This window comes from Alosa sapidissima, chromosome 24 (assembly GCF_018492685.1).
Source record: "Alosa sapidissima isolate fAloSap1 chromosome 24, fAloSap1.pri, whole genome shotgun sequence".
In the NCBI taxonomy this organism is placed as follows: domain Eukaryota; kingdom Metazoa; phylum Chordata; class Actinopteri; order Clupeiformes; family Clupeidae; genus Alosa; species Alosa sapidissima.
Window position 1 is genome coordinate 3,186,879 of NC_055980.1, and position 24,436 is coordinate 3,211,314.

Consider the following 24,436-nt stretch of genomic DNA (forward strand, 5'->3'; position numbering starts at 1 on the left):
ACCCGGTCCTTTTGAGTAGCAGTCACACACTACTCCTGTCAAGGACAGCATTGCAGATGCAGAAGGGATTGCAAATGCAGGGTGGTTGGAGCTTGCCTTCTGATCACTAGCTTTGTTCTTTTCTTTTTCCAACATTCTGTGTTTGTTTGTCTTTATTTCTTTCTCTTTTCAGCTCTATTTTTATTGTTGTGCTCTTTCTCCTTTATCTTTCTTCATTAATATTTTAGCTTCTTTATGTCTGCCTCTCTCTGTGTCTTTAAGTCTGTGTTGGTGTAGAACATAGATAAACTGTTCACTCACAGCAACTGGTAAAGGCTGTTGATGCATCAAGCGGAAGCCTCAGCCAGCGTTTGGTCACTGTTTGGAAAGCGTTCCCCTTCAATAGCCATCAGCCTTGTGGGACGAGTGCAGATGGCAGCCGATGCCCCCCTCTCACTCTGGAGACCTCACCCCACAGCCCAGCCAGAGCGGCAGCCGTCCTCAGCTCAGTCCACTCGTGTCCACCCCAGGGGCATTCCCTCAGTCAGCTCGCCAGGAAAAAAATCCATTTGTCCTCTTCTCAACCCACCTTAAATAGCAGATATTAATTGCACTTAGAATATGAGCCATTGAATCGTCAAGTGACTCATTCGTTTGTACTGAATTGCGGCTGGCAGTGTAACAGAGGAGTGTTAAGCGTGAGGTATAATTCACACGCTTGGCTCTAAATTTCACGCCCATGCGGCGAACGCCTCCCTGTCATTGGGTGCCATTAAAGTTGACTGGTTTCCTTGTCATATGTAAGTCATTTGAGGGCGTTCTGCCTGGTCAGCTGAAGCGTGTCGGGGCCACTCTCGCGTGGTGACTGATGCCCGGCCTCTCTGCTGAGGCGTCTCCTGTTTCACTGCGCAGATCACACATTTGTCTTCTCCCCTTGAGCGTCGCCCATTCTTTCTGGCCATTAAAGGAAAAAAGTGTCGCCACCTGGGAATATGAGAAATGTTTGTCTTTTGTACCTTTGACTCCTAGGGGTTTTGTGTAAGATAACAGGCTGAAAAAAAGCTTTTTCTGTGGGTTTTTCGGCAACAGTAGCGATGTTTTCCTATGCATTTCAGACTTGTCATACTGATGTTGTCTGTGGCATTTCAGATGTGGGAGGAGGCGATCATTCTGGGGAAGGAGCTAGCTGAGCAGTACGAAAATGAAATGTTTGACTTTGAGCAGCTGAGTGCTTTGTTGGTAAGTGCAGACATTTCTGTTTTTTTACTTTTCCCCTGATGTGTCAAACTGTGCAAGTTGGAGACATAATGGCCAAAACAAGGCATTTCATTAAAGAAAATGTGATGTGGGAAATCTGTCAGTGGCTTCACTCTTGTCATTACATGAATGTGATGCGAACATGGAGAGCAGGTGCTGGCCAGCCCTACTTCTGGAATCCAATCAATTCTTTTAATTAGTCAGTTCTGTGCTAAAGGAGATCGAAACCTCATGAATGCCTCTGCTCTCAAGGAAGAGGATAGGACTAATCCTGTTCTCTAGGCTTTACTGCCTTTTCCGCTTTGCGGACTGCACTAACAGCTTAAATGAGGAAAATCACATAGAGTGGTAGTCATCATCACCCTCCCCATTGAAGCTGTTTCTCTACAAGGCCTCAAGCTCATGTTTGCAACATGTTTATGCACTAACTTAACATGGCATTGTAAACCTCCGGGTGCTGACAGCACTCAGGTGCTCCCATTATAAATGCATGTGTGTGTTTTGTGTTCCTCTGCAGCGCAAGCAAGCTCAGTTCTACGAGAACATCGTCAAGGTGATCCGGCCGAAGCCTGACTACTTTGCCGTGGGCTACCACGGCCTGGGCTTCCCCTCGTTTCTCAGGGTGAGTGAAACACGAGGAGCCACGCGGCAACCCGCACACATTAAATAAGCGGCGGCGTAACAGGCAACCTCCAGGTCTACCCGTGCCCAATCCTCCCTCTCGCTCTCCACATCAGTATTTGGGTGTGCGCTTCCCCGTTGTCTTTCGCTAGTCTGCTGGGAAGCCGAGAAGGTAAACATTGTGCGGGAACACTTTCTTCATGCTCTTATTTTTCTCCTGTCCTCACCTCCGCTCCAAAAAGGAACGATCGGAGAATCTCAAACAGCCGCCTCGCTCCAGTAAGCCAGCACTCTGCTCGCCTGGAAGGGCGCCCTTCACTAAAAGAGGCGTGCATTTGGCTCAAGTGGGGGTGTGAGCATCGTAGCAGATAAAATAAAATACATAAATGATGTTTAATCAATGGGGCCAGGTTAAAGGTGGCTGGTTTTAGCCTCTGGTGGTGTGATGGTTTAATTTGTTGCTTGTGCATTAGCCAAGCATGACCTGCAGGCTTTCCTAGTAATGCAAGCAATCAGGAGAGCCAAGGGTTTTATAGATACATAAATTCTTTCTGTGCGGTGCTGTTTCTTTATTTATTCACTTAACTGTTTGTTTATTAAGTAGGCACTCATGAGCCAACATCCTCTTTTTGCTGATTGCTCATCCTGTTTGGATGTGAACCCCCTGTTCGCCAAATAGTCCATCATGTCATTTGACCAATACCTCAGGAACATATAAACCAAAAACAGTGCAGGCTGATGGCCTCACCGGCTTATCTATAGTGTTTTTCAGAGCAGTCTGCTATCTAATGTTGATGGACTTTTCACATCCACCTTCTATACACACACTGCTCCACTGTGCTGTTGTGGTGTCAAATCCACATTAAATAATACAACATCAAAAGAAGTCCGCACACCGTGGATGTATACTGCAGATGATGGCTTTAATGCACTCCGGAGCATTAGTGAAGCAAGTAAGTAAGTGAAAGCAAAGTAAGAAAGTGAGATAACATCCTCTGGCTGTTGTCCAGCCTTTATACCCCTTCAAGTCATCCCAGACAAGACCCTCTATGTTTACAGATAACTGACCAAGTAATATATGGTACTTCACCTTTGCCCTCTCATCCTGTTATTCATACATTCTTTAGGTTGTGCCATTCTTTAGGTTTTGCTTACATTTCCTGGCACCAAACCTTGTCTATGCCATTTTCTGCCAGGCCTGCTCTTTCACTTAAACCAGTCTTCCTTTCCCACACTGAACATACTACAGACTTCAGTTTCACAAAACAATGATATTACACAGAATAAAGATACTACATAAAAGATATATAAACTAAAGGATATAACTACATAAAAGATATATAAACTAAAGGATATATTTCAATAAAGACCACGACACTGTGCCTTATGCACATGGGGCTCTGGTCTAAATCTATCATTCAGCCATTGTGACGACTCCTGATAATCTTCATGGAAATTAATAAAAGAGCTTTTGATGAGAGATGGCCCCTGAGTTAAAGCGTCTAAATGCATATCAGTCTACTTATATCCCCTAAAGATGGCTAGACTTTGAATCGGACAAAGCTAATAGAGTGCAAGTCTTCTGGGTGACCCGCCCCCTGCGAGGGCCTGACTGTGTTGCCATGGCACCTGATGGGGGTGGTCTCTGGCAGAGTTGCAGTGGAGAGGCTCGACACCCTCGGCGGGCCACGGAAATCTTCCCAAATGTGCTTTATGTTTTGGATACTCCCTGCAACAATAGATTAATGGATCCTAGCTTATCTCTCCTTCCCTCTCCTCCTACCTCTTTATCTATCTCACTCTCGCTCTCTCTTTCTCTTTCTCATGCTCTCCCACTTCCCCACTCCCCCTGTTCAGTGGAGGTAGAGCTGCTCAGCTTTGCTAAAGTTTTGTCGGAGATGAATGGCCCACTCCTGCACAGTCAAGTAAATAAGTAAGCTGTTGTAAGGGTCGGCATTGTTGCTGCTGCAGAGGTGTCTGTGTGTGTGTACCTCAGTGTAGCTTCTTGTTTATTCTCTGTAAAATTAAATTTCATAATGCAACACCACCTGAAACGTTCTCATCATGAGAAGTAGTCTGGCCTACATCCATGTTCGGCCTCAGCGCTCGGTGCTGTGGTGTTGAAATGAGTTAGCACAGGGTCTAGCCATCATATTAAGCCCGTCCACACTTACCAACCTCAGGTAATATAGAAATACTGGGCCTGAATAATCCCCAAGCACTGGCACTCGCAACTAATTACCAAACAGGACGCCGGTGGCTAAATAATGCAGGCCAAGATTTGCAGTGACCCCCTCAAAGGCAATAAAGTCATTAATATTGGGGAGGATTACATAGCCAAAACAACACCACTCTCCAGCCTGCTTCTATTATTTGATCAGCATTTCTAAACGAAGAGGGGCTCGTCATAAATGCTTTTTGCTGGTGATGAATTGCATAATTATATATCCTCTGCATACATCTCCGCCTGGGCAGTCCGGCGCCAAATACATTTCCCCTCTGCAAATGTAGATAAATGCTGTGAAAAGTGTTTTTATTTGTGCTCGCACACTGCTAGTTGTGTTTGTTCAATAGTTCAATAACTCTGATAAAGGCACTTGTTTTTGCGCCCCTGAGAATTGATTTTGCCCAATGGGGCTTAATGCAGATGCTTATGATGTATTACTGGCTAATGTAGGCAAACAGCAGGATATTTTAAATAGTATATTAAATACTAAACTGTAGCTCTTAATCTGCCAGCTCGGTGCCCTCAGGAGATTCAAGTAGAGATGGGCTGAAATTATAGACTAGGCAGGTGCACAGTGGAAATCCAAAGGTGATGCTGTATTTGATTAAATTAGGGTTCTCCAGAAGCATAGCATAACATATCTTTATTTCCTAACCAGTGATAGAATGGTCGCTGTACTGCATAGACATTTTCTGGGCATGTAGGACTTGTGTTTTTATAAAAGTGTCGGAGGAGTAATGTGTGTGTTGCCTGATAATGATTATGTCAACTTGGTGCCATCATCTACAGTATGTCAGAAAATTGTCTGTTGGAAAACGACCAAATGTGTGTCCATATCTGTTGAAGATGCCACAGCGTAAAGAAGCTGTTAGAAGCTGCACATACATCTGGCTTGGAGTTCTGAGAGCACCATTCTGCTCTGCCTGCCTTGCTTGGCTGCTGCAGAAACAAAATCAAGAGCTCTCTCCTGGAAGGAAGTTGCTGCTTGAAATGGGCGCTTAGCACAATGTGAATCCGCCTGGTTACCCCTTCTTCACTTCTCCACTTGTAGAGTTGAAAGGACTGAGAGAAAGGGAAGCCGGTTCTCAGGAATTCTCAGTTTGGTTGACACAGAACAACACTGCCTGTTTTTATGGGTATAAGAAAACAGTACAGCCAATGAATATATAGCAATACATGTTCATCAGCCTTTTTTACTTTGAAATACATCCACTAAGGAGTCAGTGATTTACTGCACAACATAACAATGTGATGAAAATTCACTAATAGTTCAGATATAGTTATCTATTGTCCTTTATGGCTTCTTTTATGGAACTAATTTCAGACTCAGTTCTGGATAGTCAATGGTCTCGTCTGCATTGCTGTGGTGAGAAGACTGAAGCTCCGCTTGGAACAGACGCAGTAGTGCAGCTGGTCATTTTATAAACCTGTCCATGACAGGAGTACTTCAGCTCGGCTGCACCCAAAGTAGCCTAGTTACGTTTTCACAGATGTTTGTCACCTGATACTCTACCCATAACAAAATGGCAGTATGGTGTGCAGAAAACATCCTAAGCAGGCAGGTTTAAAAGCAACATACCTGATTTCACCCCAAATGTTGCATCTATTGAAATTAAGGGACAATAATTGCCCTGGATTATAGTAAACTGTCTATATAGTTTGGAAAAGTTATTGCATTGTGGTTTAAACGGTGATTGTTACAGTCCATTTTAGTCATATTTTTTCATTATGAGGTAATTTTGGTAACACTAATTGAGCTTTTTCACACTGCTGTTGTGCCTTGGAGTGGTAATAGAAATTTCGGGGAAGGCATCGAAAGATGCAGGGGGGTTGGATATTTCCTTTGACAAGTTGAGAGAAGGGGCCCTCATTTTCAACAAATCTCCTTAAATGTACTCCTAAGCACAGTGCTCTTGGGCGGCTGTTCTCAGCAGATGCCCCGCAGTTCACACAACAATTAGCTAAGTGCTGTGAACGAGGCGATAAGTAGCTATTCTCCTCTCCCGCTCTGTGACGATGGATTGTTGATTAAAATGATTCAGCCATCAGTGTCCGATCCGCACCTGGCCCCAGACTGTGCCAGGCCTCACCCAGTCCACATGCTTCCCTAGCCCTCGCTAACAAGTGCCATGCAGTTTTGTCTTTTTTTCTGTCTAGAGCTCGCTCAATAAGCCAATTTATTTAAAACACTGGTCTGTTTGCCAGGCCCACAACGACCTTGCCTCCTGCCGACTAGCACAGGCAGAAATGCCAGGAGCTGTGCACAGTCACAGCCGTGCCAGCCCCCTTGATATGCAGATTATGATAATGCATTTTAACCCCCTTTAGAAGTGCCAGAAACACTGATTAAAATTCAGTATTTAAATAGAGTTCCAAATGGCCTCAGCCATTCCATTTTTTATACCATTGCATGTAGATACACTTATATTTACTTTTAAATGCCCTGGGGCATGCTGATATTGAACAATGTTAAAACAGTCTCTGGAGGGAGTAAGGCATTGGTGTAATGAAGGTTTGTTATTACTGTGTTATTACTGATATGTAAACACTTTATTAACATTGGTTTTGCCTAAGTGGTTTCTCCCAATTCTCTTTCTTGCTGTGTTTCCCTTGAGACTGATGTTAATATCTTTGGAAAGTAACACGTATGGCAAATGTCAAATATCTATCACCCATTTATACTAATGCTTTGTTTTTTTTCTCCCCAGAATAAGATGTTCATCTACCGGGGCAAAGAGTACGAGCGCAGGGAGGACTTTGAGGCGCGCCTGCTCACTCAGTTCCCCAACGCCGAGAAGATGAAGACCACTAACCCACCTGGAGAGGAGATAAGGAACTCACCCGCTCAATGTATCCTCATGTACCGCTTATCGCATCATACCTCTCTCTCCCTCTCACACACACACACACACACACACATGCACACATGCACACCATATTATTGGAGGTCATGGTCCTAAGCTGTGTTGGTTCTTATTTATGTTAATTAAAACCCGAGGAATCATTTAAGTCAGATGTGTAGCTAAGAGTTCCTAATCCATTGTTCTTGCTGCTGGTGAAAGTGTTTGAATATGACTAGATGAAGGTAAGGTGAAGAGCTGAGGCCTGGCTTAGGATTTACTCTGTTCTAATGCAGTAAGCCCCTTGTCACATTAGCTACCAAAAATGCTTTTCTATGTCATTTTAATGCAAATAGTAGAAGCACAGGTGTATTACATGTGTGCGCTTGTGTCTTTTTTTGTCTTCACATGTTTACAGTTTATTGCTGTTTTTCTTAATATCTATGACCAAAAGACATCCAGTGTTTCACAGTCAAGCCCATCCTTGAGCTTCCACCAAAGTTCCAGAACAAACCGGTGTCGGAGCAGATCTTGAGGTAAGCTTGTTCACTCCAGTATTTACTTCCAGCCTCAATTATTCAGCAGTTCAGCCTGCACTCCCACTCCAGACGAAGAGGGATCTTTAGAGTTCGCTCCAGTTGCATTATTAATACCATTGATTCTCCCCTCAGACATATTTATCCTAGATTACGCTCTCGCTCAAATTTCAATCAAACCCACTGGCACCGCTAGCAAACATCACACAAGGAGGAAGGCAGGCTCTGAAATGGTGGACTGTTTTTGAGTTTTTCAAATGGCAGCTGAGGAGCAAGACTCCCAAATCCCCTTTTTCCTCTGTGGTGCAGGCAGAGTGAATTGAGCAGTCAGTGACTTTAGAGCTTCATGCGAAACTTCCTGTAGGAAGGTCAGCGCTGTTCCTGGATCAGTGAGCACTCCCCCATCACACAGGGACAGGTAGAGAGAGATAATGGTGAACTGTGCCCAGGAGTAAACAGGGTTTGACCTCACTGGGCTGGGTGTTGGTTTAGAGGTGGGTGTGTGGCAGCTTTCCAAAGTCACTAGCATTGCCCTCTAATGCACACCCCCTTTATCTCACATGTAGAGTAGTGAATAGAGCCTCATCAGCACTCCAAATTGAGAGAGAGAGAGGGAGAGAGAGAGAGAGCACTCCTCTTGTGAAGATGGAGATAAGGATTAGAAGGACAGAAAGCTAGTTGTGTCTGAGAGGCTGAGAGCTGGCCAAGGTGGAGGGTCAGGGGTTTATATGTGCATGTTTCTGTGTGTGTGCGTGTGTGTGTTTGCCTAGCGGGTCTGATTGGACTGTGTAGCTGTGTTAATTGGCTGGATTAGAGGCCTGTGTGTGTGCGAGCCGATAGGAGGCCCGGCTCGCTCGGCCCCGCACTGTTTGCTCAGGGCTCAGAGATCAGCCGTGCACAGAGACGGAGCAAAGCTGCTCTCCCCACACCACCGCCACTGCCACGCCGCTTCCAGCAGCTCACTCCTCCTCTGGCTGTCACTCTCCCCTCTCTCTCTCTCTCTCTCTCTCTCTCTCTCTCTCTCTCTCTCTCTCTCTCTCTCTCTCTCTCTCTCTCTCTCTCTCTCTCTCTCTCTCTCTCTTTCTCTCTCTCCCTCTCTCTCTTTCTCTCTCTTTCTCTCTCTCTCCACTGCCCTTTTGATTCATCTTTCCCACTGTCCCCTTTACCTTTTCACCTTTCATCATTTCAACCTTTGTGTTGTGCCTTTTCCTCTTTCTGTCTGCCTCTCTCTCTCTCTCTCTCTCCTCTCTCTCTCTCTCTCTCTCTCTCTCTCTCTCTCTCTCTCTCTCTCTCTCTCTCTCTCTCTCTTTGTGCCCCCCCCCCACACACACCCACTCAACAACCATGTCATCTGTGCATTCCGGTCCCAGGAAATGGATTGTAAATAGCTTAATTGTGTGATAGTGAGGCCTTTATATCTGACTCCCGATCTGTTTATTAGATCAGAAGCAAGGACGGCTGGAGCCCTCAGATCTCACGTTGGCCTCAGCTGTGGCACACAACTCCAGGCCTCGGCGCTTTTGAAAGGGCTGATGTAATTCCGTGGGTTTGAAGTGTGGCGAGATTAGGTTTTTCATTCATCCACGACAACAGAGCCTGGCTCCTGGCGGCAGTGTTTTGGTGTGTGTTCGCTGGGCTTTGACCTTGTAGATAAACCCTGGACAAGGTTGCCTGCTCTGCCTCCCTGCCATACCAACGGATTGGTGTTTCTCATCCACGCGGGTCCAGCAGTGTTGTTGCCAAAATCGAGCCGCACGCTCTGTGAGAGAAGGAAAACTGGGTGCTTTTGAAAGGACCAGCCATTGCTTTGGATTTCTTATTTATATCACGCCATAATTATGAAATCTGATTGAAAGAGATTTGCAATACCATATGGTGCGCTTTCCACGGGAAAGGACAGAAGCATTATGAGCTGTGTGGTGTGTCAAGGGAGAGGGTTGTCCTTGTGGGAGTGCGCTCACATGTAGTGTGTGTGTGTGTAGGGGGGTGTGTGTGGGTGTGTGTGAAGGACATGGTTATTCTCCTGAGATTCAGCAGACAATGCTAAACCCATACCTCATGGCTCAGCCTTTCATGCCTAAAGACTGAAGACAGGTGGAGCCACCCACCCCCACACCTATAAGAACCCATTTGGAGTGGCATGTTTGCTCAAGGGCTGCAAAGGGCCTTCATCTAGTCTCTTCCAATCAAGGTGTGACCGTGTGCTTGTGTGTGTACATGTGTACCTGACATTGTAAGTTCATGTTTTTCTCTCCTGTTTGTCTTTTTAACCCTTGCAGTTTCTACACTGTAAATGAAGTCAACAAGTTCCAGTATTCCAGACCAATTAGGAAAGGGGAGAAGGACCCAGACAACGAGTTTGCAGTAAGCGTGATGTTCTGTTTTGCTGCATGACACACAGAGCCACATGTTACAGCACTCATGCATCCCTGTAGACCTCTGAAGTTTGCCTACAAAAAATGCACAAAAGCTGCCATATTTGCCCATTATAAGGAGATCCGGGTACCATCTTTGCCCATATAAGGAGATCCAGATCCTTTTTGATGGCCACCTTCAGAGGTCTATGTCTCACCATTGGGTGTTTTTCATGCTGTTTTGTCTGATTGTTAAAGACTATCTTACGATAATTAATAAATGCTCCAGATTTGGTGCTTCATCAAGACCAACTTTTGGTCTCTGGTAATGCTCCAAAGTCTTTGTGGATTCGCATGAAAGCATGTGTGTTCCCCGGTATAAATAAATGTCTGTGGTGCAGATTAACCACAGGAAACATTCAGCTCCCGTAGTGTTTTTCCTGCACTTTGCTTTACTTCAGTACATTTGAACAGGTTCCAGAGTCATCATTTGACATTTTCTGCATCTGCTTATGGAAAAAGCTCCTCTCCCAACCACAATTAATGAGCTGTCACCAACACACACTCACAGTTCTACATAAGCAGAGTCCCTTCTAAATAAACTAACTTCATCATTATTTCTCTACCACACACACACACACACTACACACACGCACACGCACATGCAACACAGGTGCTCACCGAGATGGACTTTTTTGTAAACATCCATTAAAACCCTCTCTTGAAAATGTGATGTAAATTGAAGGTGGTTTTAAATGACGAGGAGAAGATAAAAAGGGCCATTTCTAAAAACAGGCCCTGGCTTTTTCTAAGTGCCCTGCTCAGCACTGGAGTCGGCCACCACCTGCAATTTAGCATTTCAGTAAAAGCTAGCGTTATTTCCCCCCGCTGGGTTCCTCAAGCTTTTTGTCTCTCCTACAGAACATGTGGATCGAGCGGACCACTTACGTCACCGCCTACAAGCTGCCTGGGATCCTGCGCTGGTTTGAAGTCAAGTCCTTCTCCACAGTAAGTGTGATAAGTATGGACCGGAGGCAGAGTCTGTAGCCACGGGGGAATCTGAGGGGCTAATCGATGAGATTTGATTCATCCTGTTAACCCAACTGGACAGCACTGCAAATGGACCAAAGCTCCAGGTCTGTGCTTGCATGCAGTGTGAGACATGTCTCAGAGCCCTTAGAACCTGGTTAGCCTTGTCACATGCATGCAGACACAGTCTAAAGAATCGCAATGGTAGGATGTGGCTCTGACACCATGTATCACAATACTACAAATTAGGCAAATGGGAGGTTCTGTTGCAAGGCCAATGCCAAGCATAGTGAGAAATTAAAAAGTCAATAGCTTTTCATTGTCGTCCTGCCATGTCTTTGCAGTGACTTCCAACATTGGGTCTTGAATACATTCTTTAGTTAAGACACTTATTTTGAAGCCCTGGGTTACAGTATGTGCACTGATGCCAGCTTTGAATGCAGGGCCCGGAGCACTGTATGATATGGCGCACTGGCCCATTGTGTTTTTTTGTGGCTTCTCAATCCGACTGTGTGCACTGGAGGGAGCATGCAGGAGAGGGATGAGCCGTGAAGGACTATCGACAGGCGGGGGAGGAAAAGAGCACCGTATCAGTTCCAGCTCCGCAGCCCACTTACTGTATCAATCAGGCCCCGGCCGCAAGCCTCATCCTTTTAATATGCCGCTATTTTGTCAAAAAACAAATGTGCTACTTAGCGTAATTAGGCTGCCTAAGTATTCTGCAATCAATTACGCTTTATTTGTCACTTTGATTAGCCTCTTTCATGTTGGAGCTGCTGGATAGTCTGCTTGAAGTAGAAGCATCACACTCTTTTTCTTTTGTCTTCTCCGGCTATCTCTCTCGCCCGCTCCTTCTGCCTTGCTCCTGTGCGAAGCACCATATTAATTGGCAGGTTCTGTACTCTGTGCTTTGCCACTGAGCTGTTTTGACTCTCCCTCTCTTTCTCTCTCTCTCTCTCTCTCTCTCTCTCTCTCTCTCTCTCTCTCTCTCTCTCTCTCTCTCTCTCTCTCTCTCTCTCGCTCTCTCTCACTCTCTCTCCTTCTCTCTCCCCCTCTCTCTATCCCTCTCTCTGTGTAGTTCAATCTCTCAGCTGTCCGTGCTCACCCGGCTGTCTGCCTACATCACTCATCTCTAAACAGTGGCAGTTGGTTGAGAAACTGTTTTATTTGTGCTCTTTTCAAAAATCAAGTTTGGCAGCCTGCACTCCTGAATGAATTAAACAAATAAATACAAGTATTTCTACCTCTGCTGAGGTCCTCGTTTGTCTGCTGAATGCATGCAGCAACATGCACGTCTCACTGTATGGAGGATTACAGACCAGGTGCTGCACCCCACCCCATCCTCCACCAAACAAGAGATTTATAGGCCGTGCCAGATTGACGTCCAGATGATGCCCAATAGGCTTGATCCCTGGTGCTCCATTTTCGATTTGGGGCCTAATGAGTCAGTGTTGATACAGCCCATCATACAAAGCCCCTCCATCCCCTGCCAGGGCCTGACTGCACGGGAAGACTTGGCCAGTGCAGAGCCTCTCCAGATTGGAGCTTTTGTCACGCTGCCACCCCTCCTACTAAATTTGGAATGGCGCAAACTGCCATTTAGCCCGACAATCCACACATGTTTTAATTCCCATTAGCAATCTGTGAAGAGAGAGAGGGAGAGGTAGGGGGACATTTTAGGGGCAGGGTTATAGGGAAATGGAGAGAGGAAATGGAGGACAATGTGTAGGGAGAATGGGATCGACTATGGAAAAAAGACAGACCAGAGAGACTGACACTATGAAAGACAGATTTATTCAAAGAAAGCAAACTAGCAAGTAAATACTGGATTGAAAGTCTTCGTGTGACAAGCCAGTGTTTTCATCCCAGATGGATTGCTGTTAATGATGGACGAGTAGTTTGTGTTAAGCGTGCAGACGGATGGCAGCAATCCCATTTCCTTGGGCATCTCCCACAGCACTCCTCCACTCCCTGTCTGTAAAGCTGGATGAATGCTGCATCGCTCACTGTCACAGTGTGCCCAATTCCAGTCAAGACCAGAATCGTGCAGATCATTATAACAACTTCAGAGAGAAACACCTTCTTTGGAAAGTGAACATGGAATGAAAGTGAATATCGCATTTGTGGATGTTAAGTTCATGCACCTACTGTAGCTGACTAGGTAACAGTGAGCCTCAGTGGCTCTATTGCAGTTGTTAGTTTTTAAATGCCAGGGCCGTCTCTTGTCTTAAGGTTAAATTGTCCATGAATGTTCTATTCAAATACGGAATAAAGTATAAATAAACAGTACAGTACTTACCTTAATTGTGTTGTTGAAAATTATATGGATAGTTAGGTGCTGATGTTTCATTTGCAATATTTATTTCTGTGATGTGGTGATGTCACTGATTACGTGTATGACTCATGTGTCTGTATAATTGATTGACTCTTCGTAGGAGGAGATCAGTCCCTTGGAGAACGCCATGGAAACCATGCAACTGACCAATGAAAAGATCAGCAACATGGTGCAGAGACACTTGAACGATCCCAACCTTCCCATCAACCCCCTGTCCATGCTTTTGAATGGAATTGTAGACCCGGCCGTCATGGGTGGCTTCACCAACTATGAGAAGGTAATAAGAGCACCTCCCACATTCACTCATACCCATTTACTGCAGCTGGAGTAAGGAATGTTCATGGATAGCAGTGCAAAAATGAGTCATGTTTATTTGATTGTTGTTTGATGCTGGCATAAGGGTATCAAAGCATTTACGCTTTGCTATTTGTCTTTGGATGCGGTCTACAGTCCTGATTAAATTCAACTGATTATGTAAATTCACCTCAGTCGTGGAAGATTACATAGCAATACTTGTATGACTATTCTCGCTGTAGAGATATTTTTAATTTATCTTTTCCATTGCAACTGCATTGCTCTCATCAATCTTCCACATTTCACTTTCTGGTGATTATTGTGATGCATCCACACCTACTGGTAGAGACAATGTGTGGTCATATGATCATATTCAATTTTATTGGATACATGGATTCAAACAGGCTACATTTCAAACGGTACTTGGGAGTCCTTGAATTTGAGGTCTTTCAAGCACCACTGTAGGAATTTGGAAGATGTTGCCGAGTGGGTGGGGAGGCTTCTTTCTTACACTTTCATTTGCAGACGCACAGAGACAGGAAGGACTATGCAAGGGCAGAGAGAAGGATAGGCAGAGGGGAGATTGCTTACAAATTCCAGCTCTATGGGTGGTGGGTACTGTACATTTGCTCTAGTAGATTCCAGTGCAAACTCTCCCTGAGCAATGGAGGCACCAGCATGCGCCTTTCACTCCATTATTACCACTTTCTGGTAATGAGCCTCGATTAAGTTGTGTAGAAATATACACGCGTCACAAACTGCTAGGAGCTTCCACTCCATGACTTCATGCCTTGTCTTCCCTTCTTCACTCCTTTATTCCTCCAGCAACTGTCTCCTAGAGGGAAAGAGAAACTCTGACGTGGGCATGATTCACTTCATCCTAAGGACTGGGAGAAAGTAAAAATCTCCCATTGTGTGTTCGATCATAAAACAGTCACAACCAGTTGCTTCCTATTATAAATCAGTTCCCCAAATGGCTCCATTTGTGTCAGCAGGAAAACTCAAGGCATGAGTCACAGGAGAGGGGTGTGGGGAATGAGGGAGGGAGAGAGAGACAGAGAGAGGAAGAGCAGAGAGGTAGAGGGAGAAATGAGGGCTATGAAATCTCCCTCAGGGGTTCCTCTCTCTTTTTCAGAAAACAAGTAATGCAGAAGTGAAGAGAGTGATGCCTTCTCTCTTTCTCCCCCACTCCTGCCGACCCCTCTCTCTCTCTCTCCATCCCTCCCTCTCCTTCTCTATCTCCTGCAGGCCTTCTTCACAGAGAAGTACACCCAGGAGCACCCTGAGGACCGCGAGAAGATTGACAAGCTCAAGGATCAGATTGCCTGGCAGGTGAGGAGGCTCTAAGTGTTCCCCTAATCCCAGCGCTGATTTGAAAAACAAGATGGACTTTGACTCCTCTCATTCAGCAGTGTTAATAAACATGTGTGATTGTGTGTGTAGATTGTGCACTCTTCTCCCTCTTGTTATAGTTATGCTTGTGTATGCAGAGTTGGTCCAGGGGAAAGAGAGAGTGTTGGCGATGTGTGTGAGACAGAAGTAGTGTAATGAGGGAGAGCTATGCTGGCACTCATATTTTAATGATGCTCAGTAAGCCCTTTCCTCAGTGAAGATGCACACTATATGTTTCTATACAGTATATCTCTATCTCTCTCTTTTCCCGCTTTCTCTCTCTCTCTCTCTCTCTCTCTCTCTCTCTCTCTCTCTCTCTCTCTCTCTCTTCCACCCGTTCTCCTCTGTTATTGTTGAGTACTGTTTTCATCTACATGACAGTGAAATTAGACAAGTAAAAGGTGTCTTTCATTGGGCCAGTTCTAGGTAGGTGATGCGGAGAGAGGGTGAGAGCAATAGAAAGCACCATTGTTGTGGCTAAAAGAGTGTGTGCGCGCATATATGTGTGTGTGAGCTGTGTGTGTTCAAATGCACTCATGTTGTGAACCCTTAGTGGCCGCACAGGTCCAGCACTGTGGCCACATAGCTTTAATCATCGCTCTGCTCGCCAGCATCTCCACTGGGTTACACTAGCGGCCCTGTCCGTGAGACCCCTGCTGAGAGAGCCATCCAAATATACCCTCTGGCCAAAAGACCATGTGCTCTGTGATGGAGCCCACATTTCAGCTGTTTGTGTCCTTGTCTTGTGTGGGGCAGTGTACTATGTGTGATGTGGGAATCAATGCACTGTGATTGATACACATGGCAGATCACTGATATTTTAGTTCTTTAGTTCATTGGTTATCCCATCACTAATATTTTCCTGTGCTCTCTTAAAAGATGATGCTCACTAGTGTTTGTGCTACTCTAGCTGGCATTTCACTTTTATGATGGTTTAATAACCATTTCCTTTGGGGGATTTGATAGTCAGGAATGTGATGAATATTTTTTAGTGGCGCAGACACTGCTGTGCAGGTAGCAGTCTAAGAGTATGTCACATGTAGTTAGGGACGTCACAAGCATCTCTAACTCCTCACTCGTGTCTTATCAGTTTGCATGATTGTTTAGTGTGCTGGTGGAATAAGTCCAATCAGTCATGGAAATGTGGCTACAGCAGCCAGTGGATTAGATGTTTTTTATACACACACTCCCCAATATCACCTTTTAAGAAAACCCTTCACTTCCACCCTAGTTTCTGTATGCATAGCTCGTCCAGAGGCAACACATAATGTAATGCCTCCTTTAATCTAGTTTTAAACAACTTGAAACTTTGAATTTCCATTTTTTTTCTCTGAAAATTGCACTAGAGCCCTACTTCAAGTCATAACTCTGCCTTCAGTGAGACATATCATTTCATCAATTTCATATTGTTATCAATATGTCTTAACAGCATACCTATTACCTAACAGAGATCTTGACTATATCAGAGATTAAAAACCTTTTTTAAATGTTTGAGAAGATGCATGAAGAGGATATTGACAATTGATTGAATTATTGATTATTGAGAGAATTGTTGATGGGAAAATCCACTGAGTCATTTCAGGGTTGTGCAAAATTCCAGAATTGAATTGAAACTGGCTATTCAATTCCAATTCAATTCTTGAATTTCACTTGCATTTCAATTGAGGTAGCAAACAGGAAGCAGAATTGCAATTCGAATTTTGCACAACCCTGAGTCATTTGCACATAATTGTGTAATGTGTCATGCATAGTGTTCTACTTGTGTGTTCTAACAACACGGTTCTTTGTGGTGTTTCTTTTCCACCATGCCAGCTGTTCCTTTTCCACAGACGTCATTCCGCCTCTCTGACTACCTCCGCTTGTTTAACTAAGACGCAGAATAACAATGACCCCTCATTCTGTCTCCCTACCTTTTATACAGAACGGCACAACAATCTTAAATTGAAAACATTTTGTGTGCTATCGCTGTATTGAACATTTGATTGTACTCTTCCTTTTGTTTGAACACAAACAAACATCATAGTACTCGCTCTTCCTGTACCTTCAACTATTTTTGTAAGAGTCTTCTCCAGCAGTTCAGCTTAGCCCATGTTGTTCAGTTTTCAACTGCTTTCATGTTGGCTTTGATAGGAGATGATGAAAAGACCAGATACATATATGTTTTTTTATTAGTTCACTGATTAAATATTCCTTTTTGTAGCACATTCAATTGAAGGGGGGGAGGACTTTGTGGAAATGACAGATGAGGAACAGCAACAGCTGTCGGCCTTGCCTTTCACCACTGTCGTTTGTCTCCTGCTCAAACCTGGCAGAACCAGGGACAGCAGATGGGGATGAATGCTGCCCCTCAGATCAAACACTAAACAAACACAACTCAAGCCCAACTCTGTTGATTTGGCTAGTGGGAGGAACTCAGGAGTAAACTGCTGGTGTGGACATCAATCAGTGTCTTCCATCTACAGGGATTCAAGTGGCTAGAACGATTATAAAAATATTATTTTTTTTGTCATTAGCATTTCCACCACTCTAAAGGAACTACTGGACCTGTCACCATAATCTAATAATTTTGCTCTTTGCACATAAATTACAAACATGACAAAAGAGCAATATATTTTCCAGTGGCAGCACTAACATTACACCAGACCATTTCTTGGATTACCACAAGATCGACAACTTCATGCTTGATGTTGATTAACAGTTTTGTTTGGAAGGCATAAATTCATACAGATGTTTTGATTCTTTTTATTTGAAAAGGAGAGTTCTCAGTGTTTATCCAACATTCTTTAGAGAATTGTGCAAATGTGCTCAGCCAGAGCAATATGAATGTGAATTGTACCATTCCTCAGACAGATTGGGTTTTCCCTGCTAGTCTGCAGTGTTTTCTACATGGTGCTTTGTCGCACCAGCACAGGCACCAAAGTCACATTAGCGCTGCTGCAATCGATCCCAGGCTCGCGAAGAGCCAAAACGCATTTTTAAACATGGCCGATTGATGCCGTGTCACAGGCAGCGCTCCACTGAAGCTCCGCCAAAGCCAAAAAGAAACAAAAGCCGAGGCAGCAAGAAGAGCTTGCTTGAGATCAGGCCCTTTGATGAAGTTTCACTCAACTCACTCACACTCTCTCTCTCTATCTCTCTTCCTCTCTCTCTTCATCTCTGTCTCTGTCTCTGTCTCTCTCTCTCTCTCTCTCTCTCTCTCTCTCTCTCTCTCTCTCTCTCTCTGTTTGCCATGTCTTGTCTTGCTCATTTTTAAAACCCTGCATGTAGATCCTACAGTCTTATATTGTTCCTGTTTTTTTTTCTCTATCATTTGACCTCACTTGTTAAGGCTTCTATGCGGTTGTGTTGTAATGCTGGAATCTCAAAAGGCCATCAATTTGCATGGACATTGACATGCCTATCTGCCAGATACCATCCACAGGGTTTCTGCTGAAGGATGACACAGCCATCTTACCACTCCAGGGGTGTGTGTGTGTGGGCGTGCAGGCACACACAGGCACACGCATGTGCATACAGTGTCTGAGTGTATGCATATGTTTGAGGAGAAATGTGTGATGCACCCTAGTGTGAATGTACAGTTAGTGTGTGTGTGTGTGAGAGAGAGAGAGCTTGGTATGTGACTGCAGCTTCTCTCCCTGGAGTCTCATTAGCAGGCATTAGCCACAGCCTGAGGAGGAGACTGGCCGGCGTGTGACGTTGGGAGTAGAGAGGGGATAGTTTCTGTCGTTTGCCCTTTGCAGAGGCAGTGTGGTCCCTTTGCTAAATGCCCTGGAACACGCATTAATTACACTCGTTTCATGTGTGGTGTTCTAACGTTGGCTATTAATGTGGCTAGAAGTAATAATAATAATCTCTAGTTCAATGAAAAAGATGTTTTTATTGAGAGTTTCATGCTCCATGCTAACCTCGATTTAAAAGTCACAATTAGACAAAGCCCCTTTTACTGGCCTAATGTGACTACAAGTTTAGACAAATAAAGGCATGTCTCAATTAGAAGCCTGTTCAGGTTTTGTGATCGTATAAAACCTCTTAAAGCCCACCAGATCGCCCACTTGAGCTAGTTCTGTGCTGCTTACTGTACATCTCACTGCTTAAAACACACATTTCCAATGATGAAAGGCAGCCAGTGTTAGCCAGAGTTCCAAAACGTTTAAACTTCTGTACTTAACGACATGCTGTATACATCGTTAGATTGGTTAGATTCTCCACAATTTAATTGTTCAGTTCAGTTTACAGAAACCATAAGCATCAAAGCAGGCTGTGGTCAAATCCATTCAGATTTACCAGCAAAGAGGCAAACGAAAGGGCCTACTTTACTGAATATGTGTTCATTCCTCGATTATTTATAGTCCTTTAGTCCATAAGGGTCCACTGATCAAAAGAATCCAATTGTTTTTCATAAAAAAATAATCCAAGTTGTGAATATTGCCATGTGAAGTCCATTGCTTAACATTTAATAGCTCCGTTCCTCAAACGAAGACACTGTCTCTCAGAGCTAGGTCAAATAAATTATTTGTAATTGATATGATATTGCATATCCTAATTGTTATACATGTAGGCAAATATTCAAACTGTTTGAAATAATCAATTTGGTAGTATTTCTCATCTTTGCTGAACAGAGGAGCAAAGAGGTTTTGTGTGAACATTTTAGCTTTTACTAGTGTGGGATTTTAGTGTGGGTATTCACCACAAACCTTGTTTTTCCTGGAGAGTAACTTTTTATATATATAATAGGCAAGAAAAGGTGACCAGTTTCCTTTGCTCAGTGACATTCTGCAGAGGAACTAATTTTGTATGACATCTACAAGTATGTCTTTGCTGCACTTATACTGTGTTCCAATAGCGTAAGGAGTTCAATTGAAGAATTGTTATTTTGGTAGACTTGTGCCTTTATGATGTTATGTAGCCTAGCGAGGTAGTTCCCAGTGCGCCATGTGGGAGAATTCTATATTTCTTTACAGAGTAACCAACCACCCCTCTGTTGCTATGCCTTCCCTCCTGAATTATATAATCACCCAACCTAAAAAAAGTAATGGGTTTCCCTGGAGACGTGAGTTTTGGCACATCATTCTGTCACACTCCCTCCTCTCAGTCTCTCATCTGTTTTCTCTCTCTCTCTCTTTTCCCCCTCTCCCTTTCTCACTCTGTCTGTCTTCTCCTTTTCGGTGTGTCGATCTCCACTCTAGCCATCCTACCCTCCTCCTACGTGAGAAATCCCCGTTGCTGTGGACTTGTACTATTGCAGGGACACTGCATCCACTAGCCGTTTCTTAAATGTCACCCAATAGCCGGCGCCTCTTCATCGGCAAGGCATCAAACGCCTGTGCCTCACTGCGTTTCAAAAGGGCTAACCATCCAGCAAAAACTAAATGTGTTCTTCATCCTTGGGCTTTCGCTTTTACGAACAAGTTGCAACTCTGCTTCATTAGCTCGGTTTCTTTTGAAGGTCATAAGCGGAGAGTCCCGAGAGCGCGGTGCCCTCCGTGATCGGGCCTGGACATGGTACTCCTCGCCTCTGCACGCCGTGTAAACACTAACTGACTGAGACATCCTGCGGCCTGAAGTGTGGGCATGAAAGTTTGGACAACATGGAGAAATTGGGCATGGGAGATTTCAGCACGTTGCGTCAGCATCTTTCTCTTCGTCTCCTCCTCTTGCTTTCCCATTCTGTAGCTTTTATGTGTTCTTAGTGGGCCGACAGCCAATTCAATAAGTGCACTTCAGACTTTTTTTTTTTTTTCTCCCTCGCCTTTTTGTCTACCTCGCCGTCGGTCATCACCTGAGTTTGGGAGCAAATTGTCCTTTTAACTAGGCAGGTGGGCGGGCGGGAGCACTGAGATGCGGATGCCGTGCTCCTCTAGCCTGGCGCGCTCACCCCCCACTGATGCGCCCCCGCTGATGCCCCAGCCGTCTACGCGCTCACCCACGAGCAGCGCCAAGCCGCGGCGTGCCTCACGCACATGTGTGGGCGCGCTGGGTGAATGGCACTTCTCTCCGAGTAAACAGCGAGAAATGCACTGCAGTACTTGATCGATTTATTTCAGGCTACAGGCCCTAATCCAGATCCATGGCGTCTGAAGTAGCTCCTTCAAACTGCTCACAAAGTAAACAAATGCGAGATTGGTCATTGTAATCTCCTCCAGTCTGAAGGATTTCACAGTTTATTTATTGCATGTTTGGGGGCCGAGGCTGAATGGATAATTGTGTGCGTTGTTCTGCTCTCATGGGCGAAGAGAGGCCTGCTTAGGGACGTAACTGCAGCATCCCGTACCGGTGACAGGCCCGTAAGTGGCAGACCCTGACACGCAGCGGCTGAAGCAGTGCGGGAGTGTGCCGGCGGTCATTAGCATCCGAGTGGTCTACCTCTACCTGCCGCAGCTCCACCTGCCATCCCTCGTTAGGCTCGCGGGCCCAGACGCTCCAGGCTGGAAGTGTCTCTCTCTAATTGCCAGTTTCCCCATCATCAGCACGGACATGTTCACTGAAACGTCCGGCTGGCATGCAGAACTTCCATGTTTAGAGACACTGATGTCCAGGCTGTATCTTACTGCAAAGAGTGACAGAGACAATAGGCCAGGCCGTTCATCTTGAGAAGTGTGTTCCACTCAAGTGCAGCCTTGGTTCTGTGCTCTTGATTTTTATCCTCCCATCTCCATCTCTCTCTCTCTGTCACGGTGTTGTAAGCATGGCTCCCATGCATGTGTTGAAGGTGAACAGAATGGCCTGCAATGTGAAGACATATGAATCGTCCACCGAGATGGCCATTAGAGTCCGGTGGTGTGAGACTGGAGGTTGAGTTTGTGGCTGTGGCAGCGCCGGCGTGGTGTTGTGCATGGCCTCATAAATTATCCACAGGTCTGATGGGGGAGGGAAGGAATGTCACCTGCCCTTGGCTGCATTTGTCATCTGTCAGCAACACTTGCAGCAGATACACCCTGATTTATGTTTGTCCTAGCCTATTCACTACCTTTGTGTTTGTATTGGCTGTGTGTGTGTGTGCGTTTTGATGTGCATGTCAAAGTGTGTGTGTGTTTGTAAAAGGTAGAATGCTATTCAGTAAATTGCACAGTGCACAGTAAATGTTCCACTGTGCATTGAGACTGTTGCTTGAAATAATCTATCAGCATAATTACAGTTTACTCCGACACATTTCCTGATCGCTTCCCCCCCCCTGCTCCTATGTGTGTGTCCTCCACTCTCCCCCATTAGATCCCGTACCTGGCAGACGGCGTGCGTATCCACGGTGAGAAGGTGACGGAGGCGCTGAGGCCCTTCCACGAGCGCCTGGAGGCCTGCTTCAAGCAGCTCAGGGAGAAAGTGGAGAAGCAGTACGGGGTCAAGACTCTGGTGAGACTCCCTCAAGGGCTTCCTCCTGTGTGTGTGTCTGTGTGTGTGTGTGTGTGTGTGTGTGTGTGTGTGTGTGTGTCTGTCTGTCTGTCTGTCTGTCTGTCTGTCTGTCTGTCTGTCTGTCTGTCTGTCTGTCTGTCTGTCTGTCTGTCTGTCTGTCTGTCTGTCTGTCTGTCTGTCTGTGTGAACTTTACAACTTGGATAAGTTTAAGGGAGGAAAGTGTAATGAGACTTATGACCTACAGTAGTCCCCAAGTTTACTTACACCAATCAGGGCTGTCAATCAGGAAGGCTAAACCTGTAATCCTCTATGGGCTCGCCACTATGCCCTAACAGTAATGATTTTACAGATCATCAACAGTAATGATTTCACAGAAATGGGGAAAAATTAGAAAGTTAAAAGTTTATCAAATACTCAAAAATGCCATGAAGGCAAATCTGAAAATGTGCGCTTAGCTAACCAGATCGGTGTGTCCACAGCGTCTCAAGTGACCTTCCTTGGCTGGACCTTGGTATTAAGTCCATATATTAAGTGCGCTTGGGCTTTGTGTACTCAGCGGTGTTGTGCACACAAATAGCAAATTGCAGCCAAGCGACCTTGTTTTTACTCCATTACTACAAAGTGGCCAGAGCTTATTTATCACCCCTCCAATGCCTCCCTCTGCTACTGCCTGTACCCAATCTTTCACCGGTCGCCGACAAACCCGTGGTGCCCGTCGCACACAGCTCTCTATTGTGAACGGAGCTGTGGGCTTACAACCTGGGCGCGGCGGTGGCAGCTAGTACTTATTGATGTTGGGAGGGGTGGGGGGTATTTCCCTTACGTGGATTGGACCAGGTGCCCTCTGTGCAGCAGCTGTAGTGGTGGTGGGGAGGGGTAGGGGGGGGGGGGGTGCTAGCAGCAGTAGCAGAGGTAGCATGATGGATCCCCTCACAGAAGACGGCTCAAGGACACAGGCAGCAGGACTAGGGCAAGTTTCTCAACACCTCATTTAGCCAAGGAGACTCATGGGGGGAAACTGCAGGAGAGAGGTCGTTGGTTGATATTCAGGTGAGGTGCCGTGTTGCACTCGTAAGGGACTGTGAAGGTTTGTTTTTGGAACGATAGTTTGTTTTAAACTCTGTGCTCTTAGAAGTATAGTATATTTTTGGGTAAATACTGTTGATTTGTCTCACTCTCGACCTGTGTGTGTGTGTGTGTGTGTGTCTGTATACGTCTGTGTGTGTGAACAGCCAGGGGCGGACGAGCGTCGTGGCGGTCAGAGGCCCCGCTCTATGGTGCGCTCCTTCACCATGCCCTCCTCCCAGCGGCCACTGTCTGTCGCCTCGGTCACCTCCATCTCCTCCGACAACTCCCCCTCCAGGCCCGGCTCTGATGGGTGAGTAACCACGGCAACGACCCATCCATCAGCGGGGCTAGCAGGGCGCTCGCGCTCCCTCGCTCCCCCTCTCTTGCTTCCAGCATGCTTTCACACCACTCATATGGAAATTCTCACCTGTGAGGTCAGCACCTGTACATTTTCAGTGATCCGCTAATCATGCCGACGGTCCCACTTCTAGCGATTAAGTCGCCTCGACTCTTTGTTCCTCCACTGGCTGTCAGAGTCGCCTCCGTTATTGTGAAACAGCACAGCACAGCCTTCGCTCGCAATCCCTGGTTCAGACAGCAGGACATTCCTTTCAGAAGTGAGAAAAGCCTCCTTTGATCAAGCAATTGAGATCATTTGCAAATATCAAAACAGTGTTATTATCCAGACACCACATTGAAAAGATGCCAAGAATCAAATGGTCAGTAAAAAAAATGCAAGGAAGAGAACACCCTGACTACATCAAGGAAATTCTTGAAGGTCTTGTTGGGTGCAATCAATATCCTGCCAATTACTATGCCTCTGGAAGGGAATTGATGCTATTGGCTGCAATGAGAGGCCCAATCAGAGGTCCCCAACTACTGTGAAAGATTCATTAGTGACTTAGCCTGGAAAAAAACAACCTTTCAGTGATGCGCTCATAAAGACTGTCTGTTAGCAAAGGGCAGTGCGGTGCCTGGGCTCTTATTTGATTATTTAATCCATCTCATTAAAAGGACCGGCATTTGCCCCGACACAGTGGCTGGATCATAGCCACACATGAAAGGCCTAATGAGCAAGATGGAGAGCCCCACAAAGGCAGTGTGACTACTGAGCGACCATGCTCTCGATGCGTTCCCTGTTTTGGAGGTCACCTTC

At 45.5% G+C, this 24,436-nt stretch overlaps 1 protein-coding gene across 1 annotated transcript in view; it reads left to right on the plus strand.

Annotated features, from left to right (window-relative positions):
• Window positions 1-24,436, plus strand: part of dock1 (dedicator of cytokinesis 1) — a 216,565-nt gene that overhangs the window by 182,745 nt on the left and 9,384 nt on the right. Inside the window, 10 exon segments of the mRNA XM_042082672.1 lie at window positions 1,129-1,218; window positions 1,754-1,858; window positions 6,793-6,934; window positions 7,379-7,460; window positions 9,740-9,824; window positions 10,736-10,822; window positions 13,279-13,455; window positions 14,721-14,804; window positions 22,074-22,211; window positions 23,445-23,590. Of these exon segments, the coding sequence (XP_041938606.1) occupies window positions 1,129-1,218; window positions 1,754-1,858; window positions 6,793-6,934; window positions 7,379-7,460; window positions 9,740-9,824; window positions 10,736-10,822; window positions 13,279-13,455; window positions 14,721-14,804; window positions 22,074-22,211; window positions 23,445-23,590 (1,136 nt within the window).